Raw genomic sequence first — 16742 nt, forward strand, 5'->3', positions numbered from 1 at the left:
AGATGGAGCATTTTTATAACATCTCTTCCCAAGGACAGCACATCCAATGATACAGCACTCTTTCAGAGTGTCAGGATAAACCTGTGAAGTAACATGCACAAACTTATCTTTGACATCTTTACTGAAAGTATAGGAGAGATATTTCTTTGTCACTTATCAGTAGCCTTTTCTGGAGAACTGCATACCAGTGTGTATTAAAATTGGAGGGCTTAAAAATCACAGGCAATTTTCCCAACTTTTGATTGGAGGCTCAAGTGGAAAAATTCAAATGAGAGAAAGAAATGAACTAAAATGAGTTGCTGTGTGGTAGTGTTGTACATTTACTCTTGGGAGGTCATAGGGTAGTTTTGCAAGTGTTAGCCAGCTTGGTGGTGTAATGTCTTTCACAAGTTGTGAGACAGCATACAAGTATGGAATCAGGTAGAGATTTATCACGAGGTAGTACTCTTAAGACTAATTACGTGTTGATCCTTTAAGACTTTCTGGAGACTAAATGTTTGTGACGATGTTACATTGTCAAGGTAAATGTCCCTGTCTAATGGGACCACAATATGGATAGAAGAAATGACAACATGCTCCATGCATAAAGATACGTTACAGGTTGTTTTAGCTCTGGCAAAGATAAGAAGATCAATTGGGGGATGGTATCTGCTGCATTGCCATTACAGGCAAAAGGGTTCACTGGTGAGATGGTGTGCATTGTATCATTGACTGAGTTCAGGGACTTTGACCCTTGAACAAGGAGTGTCATTTTGGAAGAAGCAGTGAGGTTTGTGGAATTAAACAATCTCATAGAATAAAACAATAAACACTGTTTCTCTTTATTTCAAAGACTCGCTTCTTACAGGGGAACACTGAAGAGTATTGGCTATCTATTGAGCCCCTCATTCTAGTTCAGCATTCTATTAAATCAGATCTGTATCTTAATATTCTGTTACAGATCTGTAACATTCATTAACAGATCTGTATCTTTACATGTTTTCTACTCATCTTGGTCCCATAATGCCCTTAACAAAAGTTTATCAATCACAGTTTTGGAATTTTCATTTGGACCTCCTAGTTTCAACAGTTTATAGAAGGGGAGAGTTTCAAACACATTATGTAAACACTTGCTTCTTGGCATCAGATAACCTTCCAATTTTTATCTTGTGATCTCCTGTGGTGGACTCACCCGTGCCAGAAGCAAACCACCCATTTGCCATTGCTGCTCTCTTAAACAGCCAGTCTGCACAGTGCTACCACAAAGAGGTCTGTCTCTTTAAGAATGGCTCCACCATGCCCATTTCCTCAGTCTGAACACGTAGCCTGCAGCCATAGAGCACTGTCCTTTGCTCAGTTTGGGTTATCTCTGGCCTGACAAATCGAAATGACAAAAAGATCTATCAAAGAAAATTAGACTGCAAGCAGATTCCGGCTCTGTTTAGATTGGTAATCTGATCTGTGTCAGACTGAATGTTTAGCCCAGGGCGATGCTGCATCCAAATCAAATCAATGACTGCTGCATTCTGCGGCAGGACACATTTGTGTATAAACATCTGTGCCAAAACAGGATTTGGAGAAGTTGTGCTTAATGCATGATAACAACAACAACAATTTCCATTAATGTAGTGCCTTTAGTGTAGAAAATTGTCCCAAGATGTTTCATTATATTGTTTGCAAACAAAAATTATTGATACCAAATTACAAAAGAAGATACTAGAATCCGTGACCAGCGGCATGGTTAAAAAGGTGGCTTTTAAGGAGCTTCATTAAGAAGGGAAGGGAACCAGAATCTTTTTGGGAAGCACTTCTAGAGCATTGATATCAGAATAGTTGGCTGTAAAAGTAAAATGTTTTTCGGGGGGGAGCCTGAGGCCGGAATTGGAGAAGCACAGATATATCAGAGGGTTATCGGGCTGGAGGAGATTATGGAGATTTAAAGGGGAGAAATCATGGAGGTGTTTGAAAACAAGGATAACAGTTTTAAAGTTGAGGTGTTGCTTAACCTGGAGTCAGTACAGGTCAGCAAGCATAGTAATGATAGGTCAGGACTTGGCCAGCAGGGTTTTGGGTGACCTTAAGCCTCTCTAACCCAGAAGCAGGAGTAGGGCATTCAGCCCATCGAATCTGTTCAACCATTGATCATGCTCAACCATAACTGATTTTCTGCTTTGTCCACATTCCCAGCCTTTCCATGTATCTATTTATCTCCCTGAGTTTAATAGAATTATGGATGTTTTACACAGTTGGTCCACTGTACTTGTCCTTTGTAGCAGTATTTCAACCAGAAGAGGTTATACTGGGGCAGAGGTTATCACTCAGGACATCATCAGTGGTACTCGGCAATCACTGCCTCTCTTTGATGCTGCAGATCCAATAAAGTATCATAGAGTTGCACAGCACAGAAACAGGCCTGTTGCCCACCATGTGCATGTCACCCATTGTATCTATCTGCACGAATCCTATTTACCTAAATCAGGTCAATAGCGTAGATATTGTGATCTTTTCTAAAGATGTGAGAATTGGTCAACACTTATTCATTGTTGGAATGTATCAGCACCTCTGCAAAAAGACCAGACCTGAGGTCAGGAATCCTGCAATAGAAACTTCTTTTTTATTGATAATATCCCTCTTGATTTTCTCCTTTTTTGCCCAGTTTAGTGTTTCTATTTCCATAATAGCATTCACATAGAATCCTCAGAATTTCATTTGGCTCCTTTCCCCTGTGCTTACTTTTTGGTGAATTTCTTACTTCCATTACCTTTCTCCATTTCCATTTGTCTATTCATTACAAATACTTAAACAATTAGCTTTTAAAATATATCTACCTCAATAGCCACTTGCAGTAAAACATTCCATATTCTAATAATCCTTGTTCAGGGAAAACCTTTAATGCAGCATAAATTCTCCACGTGATAGCCTTCAATTTATTCACCTTGTCATTCCTGTGCCAACCAATGAAAAATGGTCTTCCATTCTTTACTCTGAAAACCTGTCATGATTTTGAAAACTTCCATCAGATTCTCCCATCGTTGCCAACTTTAAACCTTCATTCTAATGGATCTTTGCTCTATTCATTTTCCCATGGAACAGGCAAAGGGTGTGGAAAGAGTTTCACAAATGGTCCTTGATGGAGAGCAGTCCCTGCTGCACAGGCTTAGGACACACTCATAGGTGCATGCAAATGCACTCAGATCACACACACACACACGCACAACACACACACACACGCACAACACACACACACGCACAACACATGCACACACAACACACACACGCACGACACACACACACACACATACTTGCCCACCCTCTAACCCCTACTGGTTCACAGTTCACTATCAGTCAGCAACGCAAACTTTGATTTTTGTCAATTCTTCTCACTGTAGTTGGCTCTAATGACTAAGGCTGAGAGTGGAAACTCAGCACAAAGGATCAAGAGCTCAATCCCTTGTCCTGACACTGAAGTTCCACTGTGTATCACTAGCATGCTGCTTCACTTTAATCCTTAAAGAAACATCTGAAATCATGAGTTTTTTTATTCAATCTCTTTCGGCTTAATTTGAACACAAAACTGAAGATGAATTGAGTTGTGCAGTCTATTTCCAAACCTTTAGCTTTTAGTTCTGTGTTTTTGTACCTCCTAATAGCATCTTTGGAAAATGCTGAAATACCTTTATGTTCTTCATTTCAGGAACTTGCACCTATAAGTAATGCTGATACCTCAGCCAAGGCCACGAGACCCAAATCTCGGCGATTACGTTCTCTTGATACTTTTCGTGGGTAAGGCTTTTCTCTTCATTTGACTGTTGCAGTTCCCCCATGTTTGTATTTTAACATATTCTGTTACTATTCTGCTCAGTTTTATTTTTCTTTGTCACTACATTTTAATCAGCAACACACTGGAAAATGCTGAAGCCATCACTCAGCCACCTGAGTCTCTACTTGTTGGAAAATGTCTACTTTATTTATTCAGGGTGTCTCCATCAGGGTGGCAATACTTACAGGGGTTCCTGAAAGGCTGCCATTGTTCCCAGAGTTGTCAGTGTTGGTAGAGATTCTTGGGAGGTTAATGTGCCCTTATCAAGTAAATTAGTTTATTATTGTCACATGTACCGAGGTACAGTGAAAAACTTGTCTTGTATACCTTCCATGCAGGTCAGTTCATTACAACCATGCATTGAGGTAGTATAAGGTAAAACAATAACAGAATGCAGAATAAAGTGTAACAGCTACAGAGAAAGAGCAGTGCAGGTGGACAATAAGGCAAAAGGTCATAATGAGGTCAATTGTGAGATCAAGTGTCCATTTTATTGTACTAGGTAACTATTCAATAGTCTTATAACAGCAGGATAGTAGCTGTCCTTGAGCCTGGTGGTAGGTGCTTTCGGGCTTTGTGCTTCGTTATGTGGAATTGCCTCACAATTCCAGGAGCCCAGGCTAAATTCCGTGTGAAATTTGCATGATTTCACCACGACTGCGTGGATTTCCTCTGAGTGCTCTGGTCTCCTCCCGCGAAGATGTTGATAGTTTAATTGGCTGCCGTAATCAAAGGGGAGTTAGTGAGCATGAGAGAGAATGAGTTGCAGGATTACAGGAAAATAAGGGGGTGAGGGAATAGGACTGGTGGGATTGCTTTTTTGGAAGGCAACATGGACCCATTGAGCTGAATGGGTTCCACCTGTGTTGTAATAAGTAAGTAAGCTCTCTAACAGGAACTTGAGCTGCCATTGAAAATGCAAGATGCAGAAGCTCGTGCAGCAGCTGGACACATGATCGCTGTCCAAGATGTAAAGGGATTTAATAGCTATGACAGAATGGATTGTGCCGTGAAGTGGTGAAAGGTCATCGCCTGGTTACAGGGCACATTAAAAAAACATATTGTTTCTGGTGTGTGTGAGACGTAGTCCATGATGACTCAGAACAGAATACTGTTTATTTCCTTTTGCTGTTTTTTTAAATTATTAAAGTACAATCTGGAATGAGTGGTTTTTAATCTGATTTTTATACTGCACATATTATATGGTACCAGTCTCTAGGATGTTAAACTGCTTGCTGCCATTGCAAGCATATGCTAATTAAGTGAAGTGACTGCAGCTTGTAGGTCTGGGGCTGTAATAAGACAGTTGCTTCTTATATTAGCAGTGTAAATGTTTGTATCCAGGAAATTACTTTCAAGAAACATACTTTTCTATCCAATCAGAGAAAGAGAGAGATCTTATCCGGGAAAGTGGGCAAACAGAATTGAATTTTTTTGAGGCAGTGAAAATTGGACACCTTTGAGGAATCAATGGCGAATTGCGTCTGTGATCATTTGACAACCCGGGGTCTGTAAGAAAACATATATTTGTGTTCATGCAGTACCTTACTATACCTCTCAGAAGTATCTCCAAGCCCTTCAGATGTGTTGAGCCACATTGAAATTCATTGCTTGTACCTCTGCATCAAACATGGCAACCATTTGTGAAGATCCCATGAATTCCAGTGGCGGTTCATCTGCAGTGTTGGGTGATGGAAGAATTTTGCCTATGCACTCAGAGACTCCATGGTCTTTGTGAAGTTATGTCCAGGGTTCTCAACATTCGCTGAAACTGACATTGATTTAAGATGCAAGGATGACATCTTCAACAATTTCGGACAGTCTCAGGACAACACAGCAGTAGCAGCCTACATTATGTGCTTAAATTCTGGGGTTTGTCTGCACATCCTTGTGTTTCTTTTGTAATATCTGAGCCAAGCATGAACCAGGAAGTAGCTTTTGTTTCTGCAGGGAAAATTTGATGACTTTGTTTCATCCTTACAGATTCTTCTTCAAATGTTTTTGGCAGGATAGAGCCCGACGTCAGTGTAATACTCACAGTAGGGTGCCACCTGTCATCCTTCCTTCCTGTGTGTTGCAGGATTTCTGATTTGCACGTGTATCCATGAATGGCTATTTAATATTGTTTCCCAATACTGATTAATTGTTGCGTAAACAACAGAAAACAAAATGGCTTAAGAACTTGAAGCAGATGTAGGCCACGTGGCCCTCCAAGTCTACTCTGCAATTTAATAAGATCCAGTCTGATCTGATCTAGGCTTTGGTTCCACCCCTAATTCCTCTGTAAAACAAAAATCTATCCCAGTCTTGAATATATAAGATAAGATTTCTTGATTAGTCCCATGTACATCGAAACACACAGTGAATTGCATCTTTTGCATAGAGTGTTCTGGGGGCAGCCCGCAAGTGTCGCCACGCTTCCGGCGCCAACCTAGCATGCCCACAACTTCCTAACTCATACGTCTTTGGAATGTGGGAGGAAACTGGAGCACCCGGAGGAAACCCGCGCAGACACGGGGAGAACGTCACCGATCTTTGGGTTAGAACATTCTTAAAGAAGAAATTCCCCTTTATCTCCCTCTTAAATGGGCACAGCTTATTTTGAACTTATGCCCCCTAGATTCCCACGTGAATGGAAACGTCCTCTTAGCATCTACTCTGGGGTTGCCGTTTAATTTTACCTAAATATCATTTTATTTTGAAATTTTGTGTTTCCTGTAGCCAAAATGTCTCTCATCATCCACTTTGCCAATGTTACTGTCACTTCAAGAACTGGTTAGCTTGCATGTCCTTTTTGTTATTAACAGAGTGCATACTATGGACACTTGATAGCCTGAATTTCCTTGGAGCTTCTTTGGTTTTGCCACTGTAACTTTGCATGCTGCATGACAGGAAATGTTTATGTGGTTGAAAGGAAGGAGTTGTTGGTGATTAAGTGTTTGATGCATTCTATTCATGGCTAAATGAAGAGCCTGAATGACATTTCAGACAAAGCAGTTTATAGCCAACTTTTAAAGTACAGTTCTAGTTTGAACAGGGCAAACACAGGAGCCAAACTGTGCAAAGTAAGCCCCATAATGGGTAGTTGAATGATATTTAGTTTGAGGGAAGAATATTGCTCAGGACACTTGTAGATCTCACTTTTTGAATCATGCTGAACATGACAGAGCATCAGTTGGCCATCTCATCTGAAACCTGGCAAGATCATTAATTCAACATGTTCTACGTACTGCATTGAAGAATGCGCTTAGACTTGTACTTAAGTCTACCACCTGAGAAAAGTTGCCAAATCTCATAAAATACAGCTTAATTCTTGGGCACAAAATATTTTGTACCACACAGTTGTTTTGTGTGGTGTTAGATTATTTTAGCAAAATTATTTGGTAACTTCTACGTTTTCTAAAATTTTTACCACGAGAGTCCTGTAAAATCATAGTATCGAAATTATCATTCTAGAAATGGACACTGGAGATAAGCAATGAATGCAGCCTTAGTAACATGTTTAAAATATAAAATGTCAGCAGTTCGTAACCCAGTGCATGAAATTCTCCTTTGGAGTTAAAAAGACACAAATTTACAACAGCTGGAATTTCTGTTATTTTTATACATGCTTTTTTAGAGTTCTATTTTAAGATTTTGGATAACACCAAAACTTAAATAATTTTGTTCAGTCCAGTTGAAGGGTCTCGACCCAAAATGTTGAATGTCCATTTCCCTCCATAGATGCTGCCTGCCTTGTTCTATTTCCTCCAGCATTTCTTGTGTTACTCCAGATTCTAGCATCTGCAGTCTCTTGTGTCTTCATTTGGTTACAACAGAGATTCAGAGAGTTAGAGTTACTTACTTTGGAGAAATCATTGTTCTTTGGCTGTAGCTTAAATTCTACCATGACTGTGGGTAATAAATTTGGGTAGTGGCAATAGAACAAGTGGACTTGTCCATGAAAATTTAGGCAATAGGCCAGGATGGATTCCAGGACGGATATTTTCTGCACATTAACAGATTTTATATCAGAGGGCAGGCAAGGGCTTGGTTTAACATCTGATGGTTTAGCACTCCTTCAGTAATGCACAGGAATATCTGCTGAGATTGTGGACCTTGAACTCATAACTGTTAGATTCAGAGCTAAAACACTCGCCACCAGACCATAACTGGTATTGAACTCTGGATTTTGTAGAACAAAATCTTTTGAATTTATGTGATATTTCATGGAATTCTGGATATTCTTGCTGTCCACATTTTCATAGGCTCTGAGTGGGATGGCAGTTGGTGCAAGGGTTACTGCTACTGCCACAGTGCTCCAGGAGACTGGGAACTCCAGGGGTTCGATCCCAGCCTCTGGTGCTATCTGTGTGGAGTGTACATGACATCATGGGTTTCCTCTGGGTGTTCTAGTTTCCTCCCACATCCCAAGTGCATGCCGATAGGTTAATTAGATACTGTAAGTTATCACTTGGTGTAAGTGTTGTGAAACAGGTTCGGGGTCTCAGAAGGCAAAGGACTCTGAACACAGTCTGGCAGGAAAGGATTTTATTTACAAAAGACAAACAAGGGAAAATGGTAACAGGGATAACACACACACACACACACACACAGAGTTTATAGTGAGCATGGGAAAATCGCAGTGGGGTAAAACACACACACACACACACACACAACAAACTGGGTACATACAATCAAGGAAAAAACAATATGATATCCGCCACCCCTTGACTCATTGCAGGCATGGCTCTATGCTACTAGGGACACTAACTAAGGTGCCTCCAACCCTTAAGCAATGCACACATCACCAATGATTTCTTCAGCGCCGTTTCACAGTGCTTGGCCTGGAGCGAAGCAGGGTGAATCCCTTAGAGCAGACAAAAGAGAGAGAGCCGAGCACATGTGGCATTCTTTGTACTGCTGGAGGGCTGGGGGGTCCAGCCCAGGTAATTTACAAAGGCCAATGGCCAGGTGTGTGCTGATGGGTGAGGCGGGGCCGAACATTGATTGGCGGTAGTGCATCTTCTGATCAGGTAGGGGCAGTGCTGTCACGTGACACAGTGCTGTCATCCAACCAGGTAGGGGGCAGTGCTGCCATGTGACAGCCACGACCCTCCACAATACAGTAAGCTAATGGCAAAAGGAATCAAAGGAGAGTTGTTGGTCATGTATGAGAGAATAAGTTGCAGGGATACAGCACAATAAGGAGAGGGTGGTCGGAACTAATGGGATTGCTCCACCGGGAGCTGGCATAGACCTGATGGGCTACATAGCCTCCTTTGTTGTTGTAAGTAAAAGATAAAGATTGAGATTTGCACTTAATTTTGGTGTTCTGGTTTTCTGCCGTAAATGGAAGAACCTGTAGAATACAGTTCCCAAATCAATGAAAGGATTCTGGAATCTCATGGAATTTAAGCTCAGCAACTTCAGTGTCCAGTTTATCCTTTGTGTATTGTAGTGAGGTCGATTGAGTTTCTAGTCCCAGAAATCCAAGGAATAAAAACAGAATCTGATGAAATCTGCCATGGGGAAGAAGTAGGCTTGGATTATCCCTGGAAATCGGGCTATGTTACTGATTCACGTGCATGAGGTCAGCACTCTTAAGGTGGTCGCAGGTAACAGAGAAGGAGCAACGTTCTTTTCAATGCACTCTGGGTCCACCCATGGCTCTGGGAGTGAAATGGCAGTGCATGTTAACCGAACACAGAAGCCAGTGTACATGGAAATCAAATACTAATCACAATGCAAAAGCAAATTTCAACAGTTTCTGTCCCTGCATCTGGGATATATTAATAAAAATATTAGTAATTTTGTGTTTAAATGTTAAGCTGGGTCTGTTGATGGAATCTCAAAGTTTACAATTTCTGATTGCAAAGCAATTGGTTCTGCTGATTGATGGAGGAGTCAAACCCACTGAAGCAAACAGCAAAACTATCAACACCTCATTAATCCCAGTAAATGAAAACTAGCAATAAACATGGAAAAGCAAAGGCCAGACCAAATTAAAATGGTGATATCTCATGAGCAGTTTGCTAGAAAAACAGAATAATTGCCTTTCAGTTAAATTGTGGTGGGATGACCTTTAAGATCAATTCTTTGAGCAAGAAAGGGATGCTGGCATAAGGCCTGAGAAACACTATCACATAATATTCCAGTGTTCAGTGTTGTACAATTACAAGTGATTTTTTTTCTATAGTGAAATGTGATAACAACTATTTCCAGATTGCTCCATATCACTCTGGAAATTCGATGGGGCACTTCTGTGTGTGACACACCCTTCCATCCATTACGTGAGTTCTGTGTCACGCAACATGGAATGACGTCAATCTCTGTGAAATGCTCTTTATGGAGCATTGCAAGCAACTTGCCCATCACTCACACAATCCTCCCACTGGTTCCCCTTGCTCACTGTTCCCATCTGTTCCCCCACCCCACCTCCCTCATTTGATTCCATGCTCCACCTTTCCTATCAGATTCCACCATCTGCAGCCCTCTGTTGCCTCCACCTCCCACCTCCCAGCCTCTGTTGCAATTCCCACTCTCCCTCCTCCATCTGCCTGTCACCCCTCCTCACCTGGATCCATCTATTGCTTGCCAGCTCTAACTCCATCCTTTCCCTTTGCATACAGGCTATCTCCCCTCTCTCTTTCAGTCCAGACGAAGGGTCTCAACCTGAAATATCGACTGTCCATTTCCCTACATAGATGCTGCCTGACTCACTGTGTCCCTCCAGCATTTTGTTTTTGTTCCAGATTCCAGCATCTGCAGTCTCTTACATCTCCATTATCCTGTGTTTACTGGGCACTCCTTGGACAACTATGTCTTTCAAACACAGGAATACCAACCTTTCTGGCCCACCATGCTACACTTCAATGTCATTGCTCAGCATGTCCCCAGCTCTCCCAGGGCCTCCAGTCATCATGAGCACTTGATAGTGATTCCCAAGGTCTATGGGTGGCCATCCGTACTCCTAACCCTACTAAACCTCAACTCTGACACCCCGCGGCACATTCCCATTACTTTGAATATGTGTTGCCTATTGAGTTGCTGCAGATGGTTTGCTGTAGAAGGTCCATGACTGAGGTCATTAGTGCCCTGTGGCATTGCCCGACTCATCCACCCAAGTGGGCTCATTAGGATTTCTAGACCATGGTATACAGTATATCTTTGTTTATGCTGCTCTGAAAGTTGAGTGTTAATACCTATCAGCTGTTATTCTACATGACAAAATGAGGTATTTTAGTGAAAGTTGGGGTCTTTAATTTCCTTATGTTTCACCCTTAGAATGGATGGACCTACTTAACTTTATACATTATTGCTAAGACGAATTAGTTTGTCTGAACTAGTCTGCCCAACTTCTATGATGACCTCTGATGCAAACAAATCTTGTTCAACTATGAATTTTTCTGGATGGTTTTCTTGATTGTTTTTTCAAATGCTGCCTGGATTAGAGCATATGGAATATGAGGAGAGGCTTAAGGTGCTAGGGCTTTATTCACTGAAAAGGAGGAGGATGAGAGGAGACAAGATAGAGGTATATAAAATATTGAGAGGAATAGATAGAGTAGACAGTCAGTGCCTCCTTCCCAGGGCACCAATGCTCAGGACAAGAGGGCATGGCTTTAAGGTTATGGGTGGGAGGTTCAGGGGAGATGTCAAGGGGAGTTTTTTCACCCAGAGAGTGGTTGGTGCATAGAATGCACTGCCTGGGGTGGTGGTGGAGGCAGATACATTGGACAGGTTCAAGAGTTTGTTGGATAGGCATATGGAGGAATGTGAGATAGAGGGATATGCGGGAGGAAAGGGTTACATAGTGTGAGGGTGGTTTGATGGACGGCACAACATGGTGGGCCGAAGGGCCTGTTTTGTGCTGTATGGTTCTATGGTTCTTTAAGTAGCTTTATCCTAGTTGTTTTTTCATTAAACAACTTATTGTCCTATCTTCGTGTGTTCTTCTTTCTCACCATTGCAAAATATCAAAATCCATTTCATAAGTCAGCTGAAAATAAGCTGCATCAAAAGGGAGGTTAAGAAACCAAATGAACAAACTAGGCATTGACAACTGCATTTAAGTAAATGGTGGTAAAATAGTAATTGATGTAGTCTTACCGCTTTAGGGAAAGAGGTTCCCACTAAATTCTCCACTGAATTTCTTGGTGCCCACCTAAAGTTGATGACCTTTAGTAATGTTCTTCCCCACAAGTGGAAATATTTCCCTCTTTATCCACTCTATCAAAACCTTGCATCATTTTAAAAACTGCCATTAAGTCACCCTCGGTTATCTTCTCAAGAGAAGAGACCCAGTTTGTTCATCCTTTCCTGATGTGCATAACCTTACATTTTTGGCATCATCTTTGTAAATCTTTTTTCTGTACCTATCCCATGTCTCTATGTTCATATTATAACATGATGACAAAGCTGTAAGAGTACTCTTAAGTGTGCTTCAACCAAGATCGAGTATAACTTCCCAACTTTTCAATTCTGTCCCTTGAGAAATAAATTCTAGACTTTGTTTTCTTTTATATATATGACCATTTATGGTAATTTTATTACAGATGGTTTATTATTGGGTTTTTTACTTATAGGTGACTGGTTGGAACACATTCAGTTCCATTAACTAATGGGATTTAAAAAAAATTGCATTTCATGTATTTGCATAACCTGTTTATGTGCATCAATATTTTTGGCTATTTTGCAGTCTGTTGCCTTGTATTTTTTGTATTACCATTTGTCGTTGATGCATTATGATCTAGTGCAAATGCAAGTTCTGAGTACTCTGTTGCCTCTGCCACAAAACAACAGCAAAACATGAGATGTGGTTCAGTTTGTGAGCTGTTTTGCGCAATGTCTTTTTTTGTTTAATCAATGTGTTCCATTAATTGCATAAAACATTTTGTTCCTGACACTCTGTAAGTGGTGGGCCAACCATCATTCAAACCAAAGCTCAATAAATTACATTGCAAAGTAATATAGGCATATGAAGAAAAACTAATATTATATCCTGAAATAAAAGTGTTTAAAATGGATCATTTTATTTTCAAGGGGGTTACAGAAGAGTTGGATATTTAATTTATACAGACAGAAGTGGAACTGTTGGCAGGTAATAAAAGCAAGAAAATGTTAATCATGCACTGCTGGGACATTGACATCTGGATAGAGAAAAGATATGTTAATGTTTTAGTTGCAGGCATGTCAGAAACTCTGATGCAGTGCTTGTCTGGGACATTAAATCATCTTTGCTCGTTTCAAAGGACTTCTGATGTTACTTTAAGCATTTACATTTTTTTCGATCTAATGTGACTTCAAATGCAGAAAGAGAAACCAATCTGAGAATCTCATCTAGTTCCAAACACTTGCATTGGTTGGTGCTTTATCACTAAGAACAGTGGAAGGAATGAGAGCTGCACCTCCCAGTCAGGCAGTCAATGGCGTCAGTGCCAAAACAGGAACAGAAATCGTTTTAGAGACTGCTGTGCCTGTATTCCTTACCTCTGAATCTCTAAGCAATTTCTGGACCTGATTGTTAGCTTTTTGAAAGAAATAAAAAACTAACATCCAGAGAAAATTCTGATATATTTTGTGGGAAGCAAAAGATTGAGGAAGGCACACCTGCCAGACAGAAGGAGCTAATAAAATTGTAACGACTATTATTTGTACATTCCTTGGCAGATTCAATACAGTTGTAAAATTAAGTCTGGGCTTTTGGATGCAGCAGAAACCGTTTTTTGAAATTTCAATTATCCTATGATTTTTATAAAAGAAATTGTTGTTGATGAAATGTGCACTAATCACTAAAAGTTGTGCCATAGGTCAGCAAGGCCACAATAAAAGCAAATGAGGTACCAAGTTCATTTTTAGAGGGTATAGAATTGAAAAATTGGGAAGTTATACTAGACCTGTATTGAACCTTGGTTAGAGGACACTAGAAGTAATTGTACAATTCAGATCATCATATTATGGGAAGGACATAGAGGAATAGGAGAGAGTAAAAAGATTTACAAAGATGATGCCAGAAATGTAAGGTTATGCATATCAGGAAAGGATGAACAAATGAGATCTCCTCTTGAGATAGATATAGATAGATAGATAGTTATTTATGAGTCACACGTACATCGAAACGCACAGTGAAATGCATCTTTTTGTGTTACTGAGAATGTGCTGGGGGCAGCCCGCAAGTGTCGCCACTCTTCCGGCACCAACATAGCATGCCCACCGCTCCTAACCTGTATGTCTTTGGAATGTGGGAGGAAACCGGAGCACCTGGAGGAAACCCACGCAGACACACGGGGAGAACATACAAACTTCTTACAGACAGCGGCGGGAATTGAACCTGGGTCGCTGGTGCTGTAATAGCGTTACGCTAACCGCTACACTACAATAGCCGAGAGTGACTTAATGGCAGCTTTAAAATGATGCAAGATTTTGATATAGTGGATAGAGAGGGAATATTTCCACTTGTGAGGAAGAACATTACTAAAGACCATCAACTTTAGATGGGCACCAAGAAATTCAGTGGGGAATTCAGTTGGAACCCTTTTCCCCAAAGTGTTGAGACTACATCAATTACTATTGTTACGAACCAGCAACAGAAGAAACACACCGAGTCATGTATAAGTGTTAAAAACTACTTTATTAATAACTACTTATGATAATAAGAAAAATAAAAGTAAAAATGTTAGAATGTTAGAAGTAAAACTGTTAAATCTTAAATATTAACCCCAAAAACTAAACTCGAAGTGTGTGTGTGGCAAATTCCCAAACTCCATGTCCAGGAATGGTTCTTAAAGTTCAGTTCAGCAAGCCATAAGGTGAAATGTGAGCAAAGGCTTCTTCAACAACCACTGTTGACTGAAGACAAAACGTAGATGTAGAGAGAAAATAGAGAGAGTAATTACGAAATACAAATGTTCCACGAAGGAACCCATACGACAATCACTGATGATCTCCATTCTTTTGTTCCAAAGTATCTGCCACCCCAAAAGGCATTCGAATCGTGGCCGTCCACACAAATACCTGTTCTCTCTCTCTCTCTCTCTCGCTCTCTCTACCCCCCCGACTGACTCCAACTGACTTCTTCAAAAACGTCATTACATCCTTTATCTTCTGTTGTCGTAACCACACCACACACGCACACAGTATGCTCTATCTTAAAGGGACATTCACCAATAGTAACCTAGTTCATAACACTATTTTACCACGATTTACTTAACTGTAGTTTTCTAGCAAATCTCCTCTATGCCTAGTTTGTTTATTTGGCTTCTTTCCCTCCCTTTTGCTGCAGCTTATTGTCAGCTGACTTATGAAATGGATTTTGATCTTTTGCAATGGTGAGAAAGAAGAACACATGAAGACAGGACAATATGTTGCTTAGTGATAAGTCCCTTAAAGAAAGTAGTGTTTTTTAAAATAATGCAAGGTTTGGTGGAATGAATAAAGAGAAAATGTTCCACTTGCGGTGAAGAACATAACAAGAGACCAATTTTGGATGGTCACCAGGAAATCTAGGAAGGGATTCAGCAGATATCCTCTATCAAAAGAGTGGTGAGACTGTGAAACCTGTTATCACTGAGAATGGTTGAACTATACAGTGCAGATGTATTTAAAAGGGGGCTGACAGGCATAAGTGTGGGAGAAGAGAATCGCAGGCTTCGCTGACAGATTTACATGAGGAGGTTTGAGTGAATCATACATGCTGGTATTGATTAATTGGGCTGAATGGCCTATTCTGTGCCTTATGCAATTTTTGTGTCAAATGTTTCCTGTTTTTTTTTAAGATGTGCTTTTAGGACATGTATGTGAGTCAAAATTATAAAAGCTTCTACAATTGCATGTTCTTAAACACAATACAGTTGATATGTTTTGACCAATGGTGAAATGGTTTGGGACACTAATTTACAGATTTAAAAATGGAATATATGATGTTTCTTTTGTCCTTTTGCCCCTCGATGTTCTTGCTGGTTTCCCTTTGTTTATGCTGATTTTGAGTTCTGTCTTACGTTAACGAGATTGACTGCAAAAACATCGTAAATTGAAACAAAATAGAAAATGTTAGAGGTTCCCAATAGGTCAGATAGCATCTGTGGAGGGAGAAACAGTCAACATTTGAGGTTAATGATCCTTTAGTTCTGATGTGTGTGTATCGCTCCACTGATGCTGCCAGCCCCTGCTGAATGCTTCCTGAACTTTCTGCTTTTGTTTCACATTTCCACCATCTGTACTTTTTTTGCTCCAGTTATCATAAATTGACATTGGCAACATGAGCAAAGAATGTGATTCATTTCCACAGGACATTCCACCCATAATTTTGTGCAGTACATGTTACTTACAGAGATCACTCTCAGACACCTATTTGATTAGCATAACCAATCCAACCTAGATTAGATTAATTTTAAACATTCGTGTGACACTGTAATGATTATAATGCAGACTGTGCAGTGCTATCTTTGAGATGAAGCAAGACAAGAATAATGTAGCTTGTAATTTTAGATTGATAGCTTTGAGGTCAGTCAACTTCACGAGACAGGATGAATCTTCAGAGGTTTACCTCCCCCCAGTTTCCTTATGGTTACTTCCCTCCCCCTGGAGGTTAAGTAAATTGGTGAAACTCCATGTCCCTATTGGTTGTACACCATCTGCTGGAAAGAGCAGCCTCATTGCCTGAATGGAATTTCACTTTCACAGAATTTCTTCCACTCTCCCTCTATTAATCATTTTCATGAGTGCAAATTCTGATGAATAGCCTGCCGTAACTTGAGGTTAATTTTAACAGTGGGATATAGCAATAATCTTTATTGCATATCCAAATGCTGTCAATGGAAGAGCATCCAAACTATAGCCAAGTAGCATGCTAACCCCAATGTTCTGACCCACAGAGCTCTGGCAGTACAATTTGGACATATTTCTTACTTTTTATTTTGCCTTGTTTGAATCTTATGGAGGGCTGTTCTCGATTCTTTTGTCT

At 40.4% G+C, this 16742-nt stretch overlaps 1 protein-coding gene across 1 annotated transcript in view; it reads left to right on the forward strand.

The window, feature by feature from the left end:
- The first annotated feature begins 1931 nt into the window (after positions 1-1931).
- LOC127584581 (heparan-alpha-glucosaminide N-acetyltransferase-like) overlaps positions 1932-16742 on the forward strand; it is a 146521-nt gene continuing 131710 nt past the window's right edge. Inside the window, 2 exon segments of the mRNA XM_052041356.1 lie at positions 1932-2000; positions 3674-3762. Coding sequence (XP_051897316.1) covers positions 1932-2000; positions 3674-3762 — 158 coding nt within the window.

Source organism: Pristis pectinata, chromosome 30 (assembly GCF_009764475.1).
Source record: "Pristis pectinata isolate sPriPec2 chromosome 30, sPriPec2.1.pri, whole genome shotgun sequence".
NCBI classification, from domain to species: Eukaryota; Metazoa; Chordata; class Chondrichthyes; order Rhinopristiformes; family Pristidae; genus Pristis; species Pristis pectinata.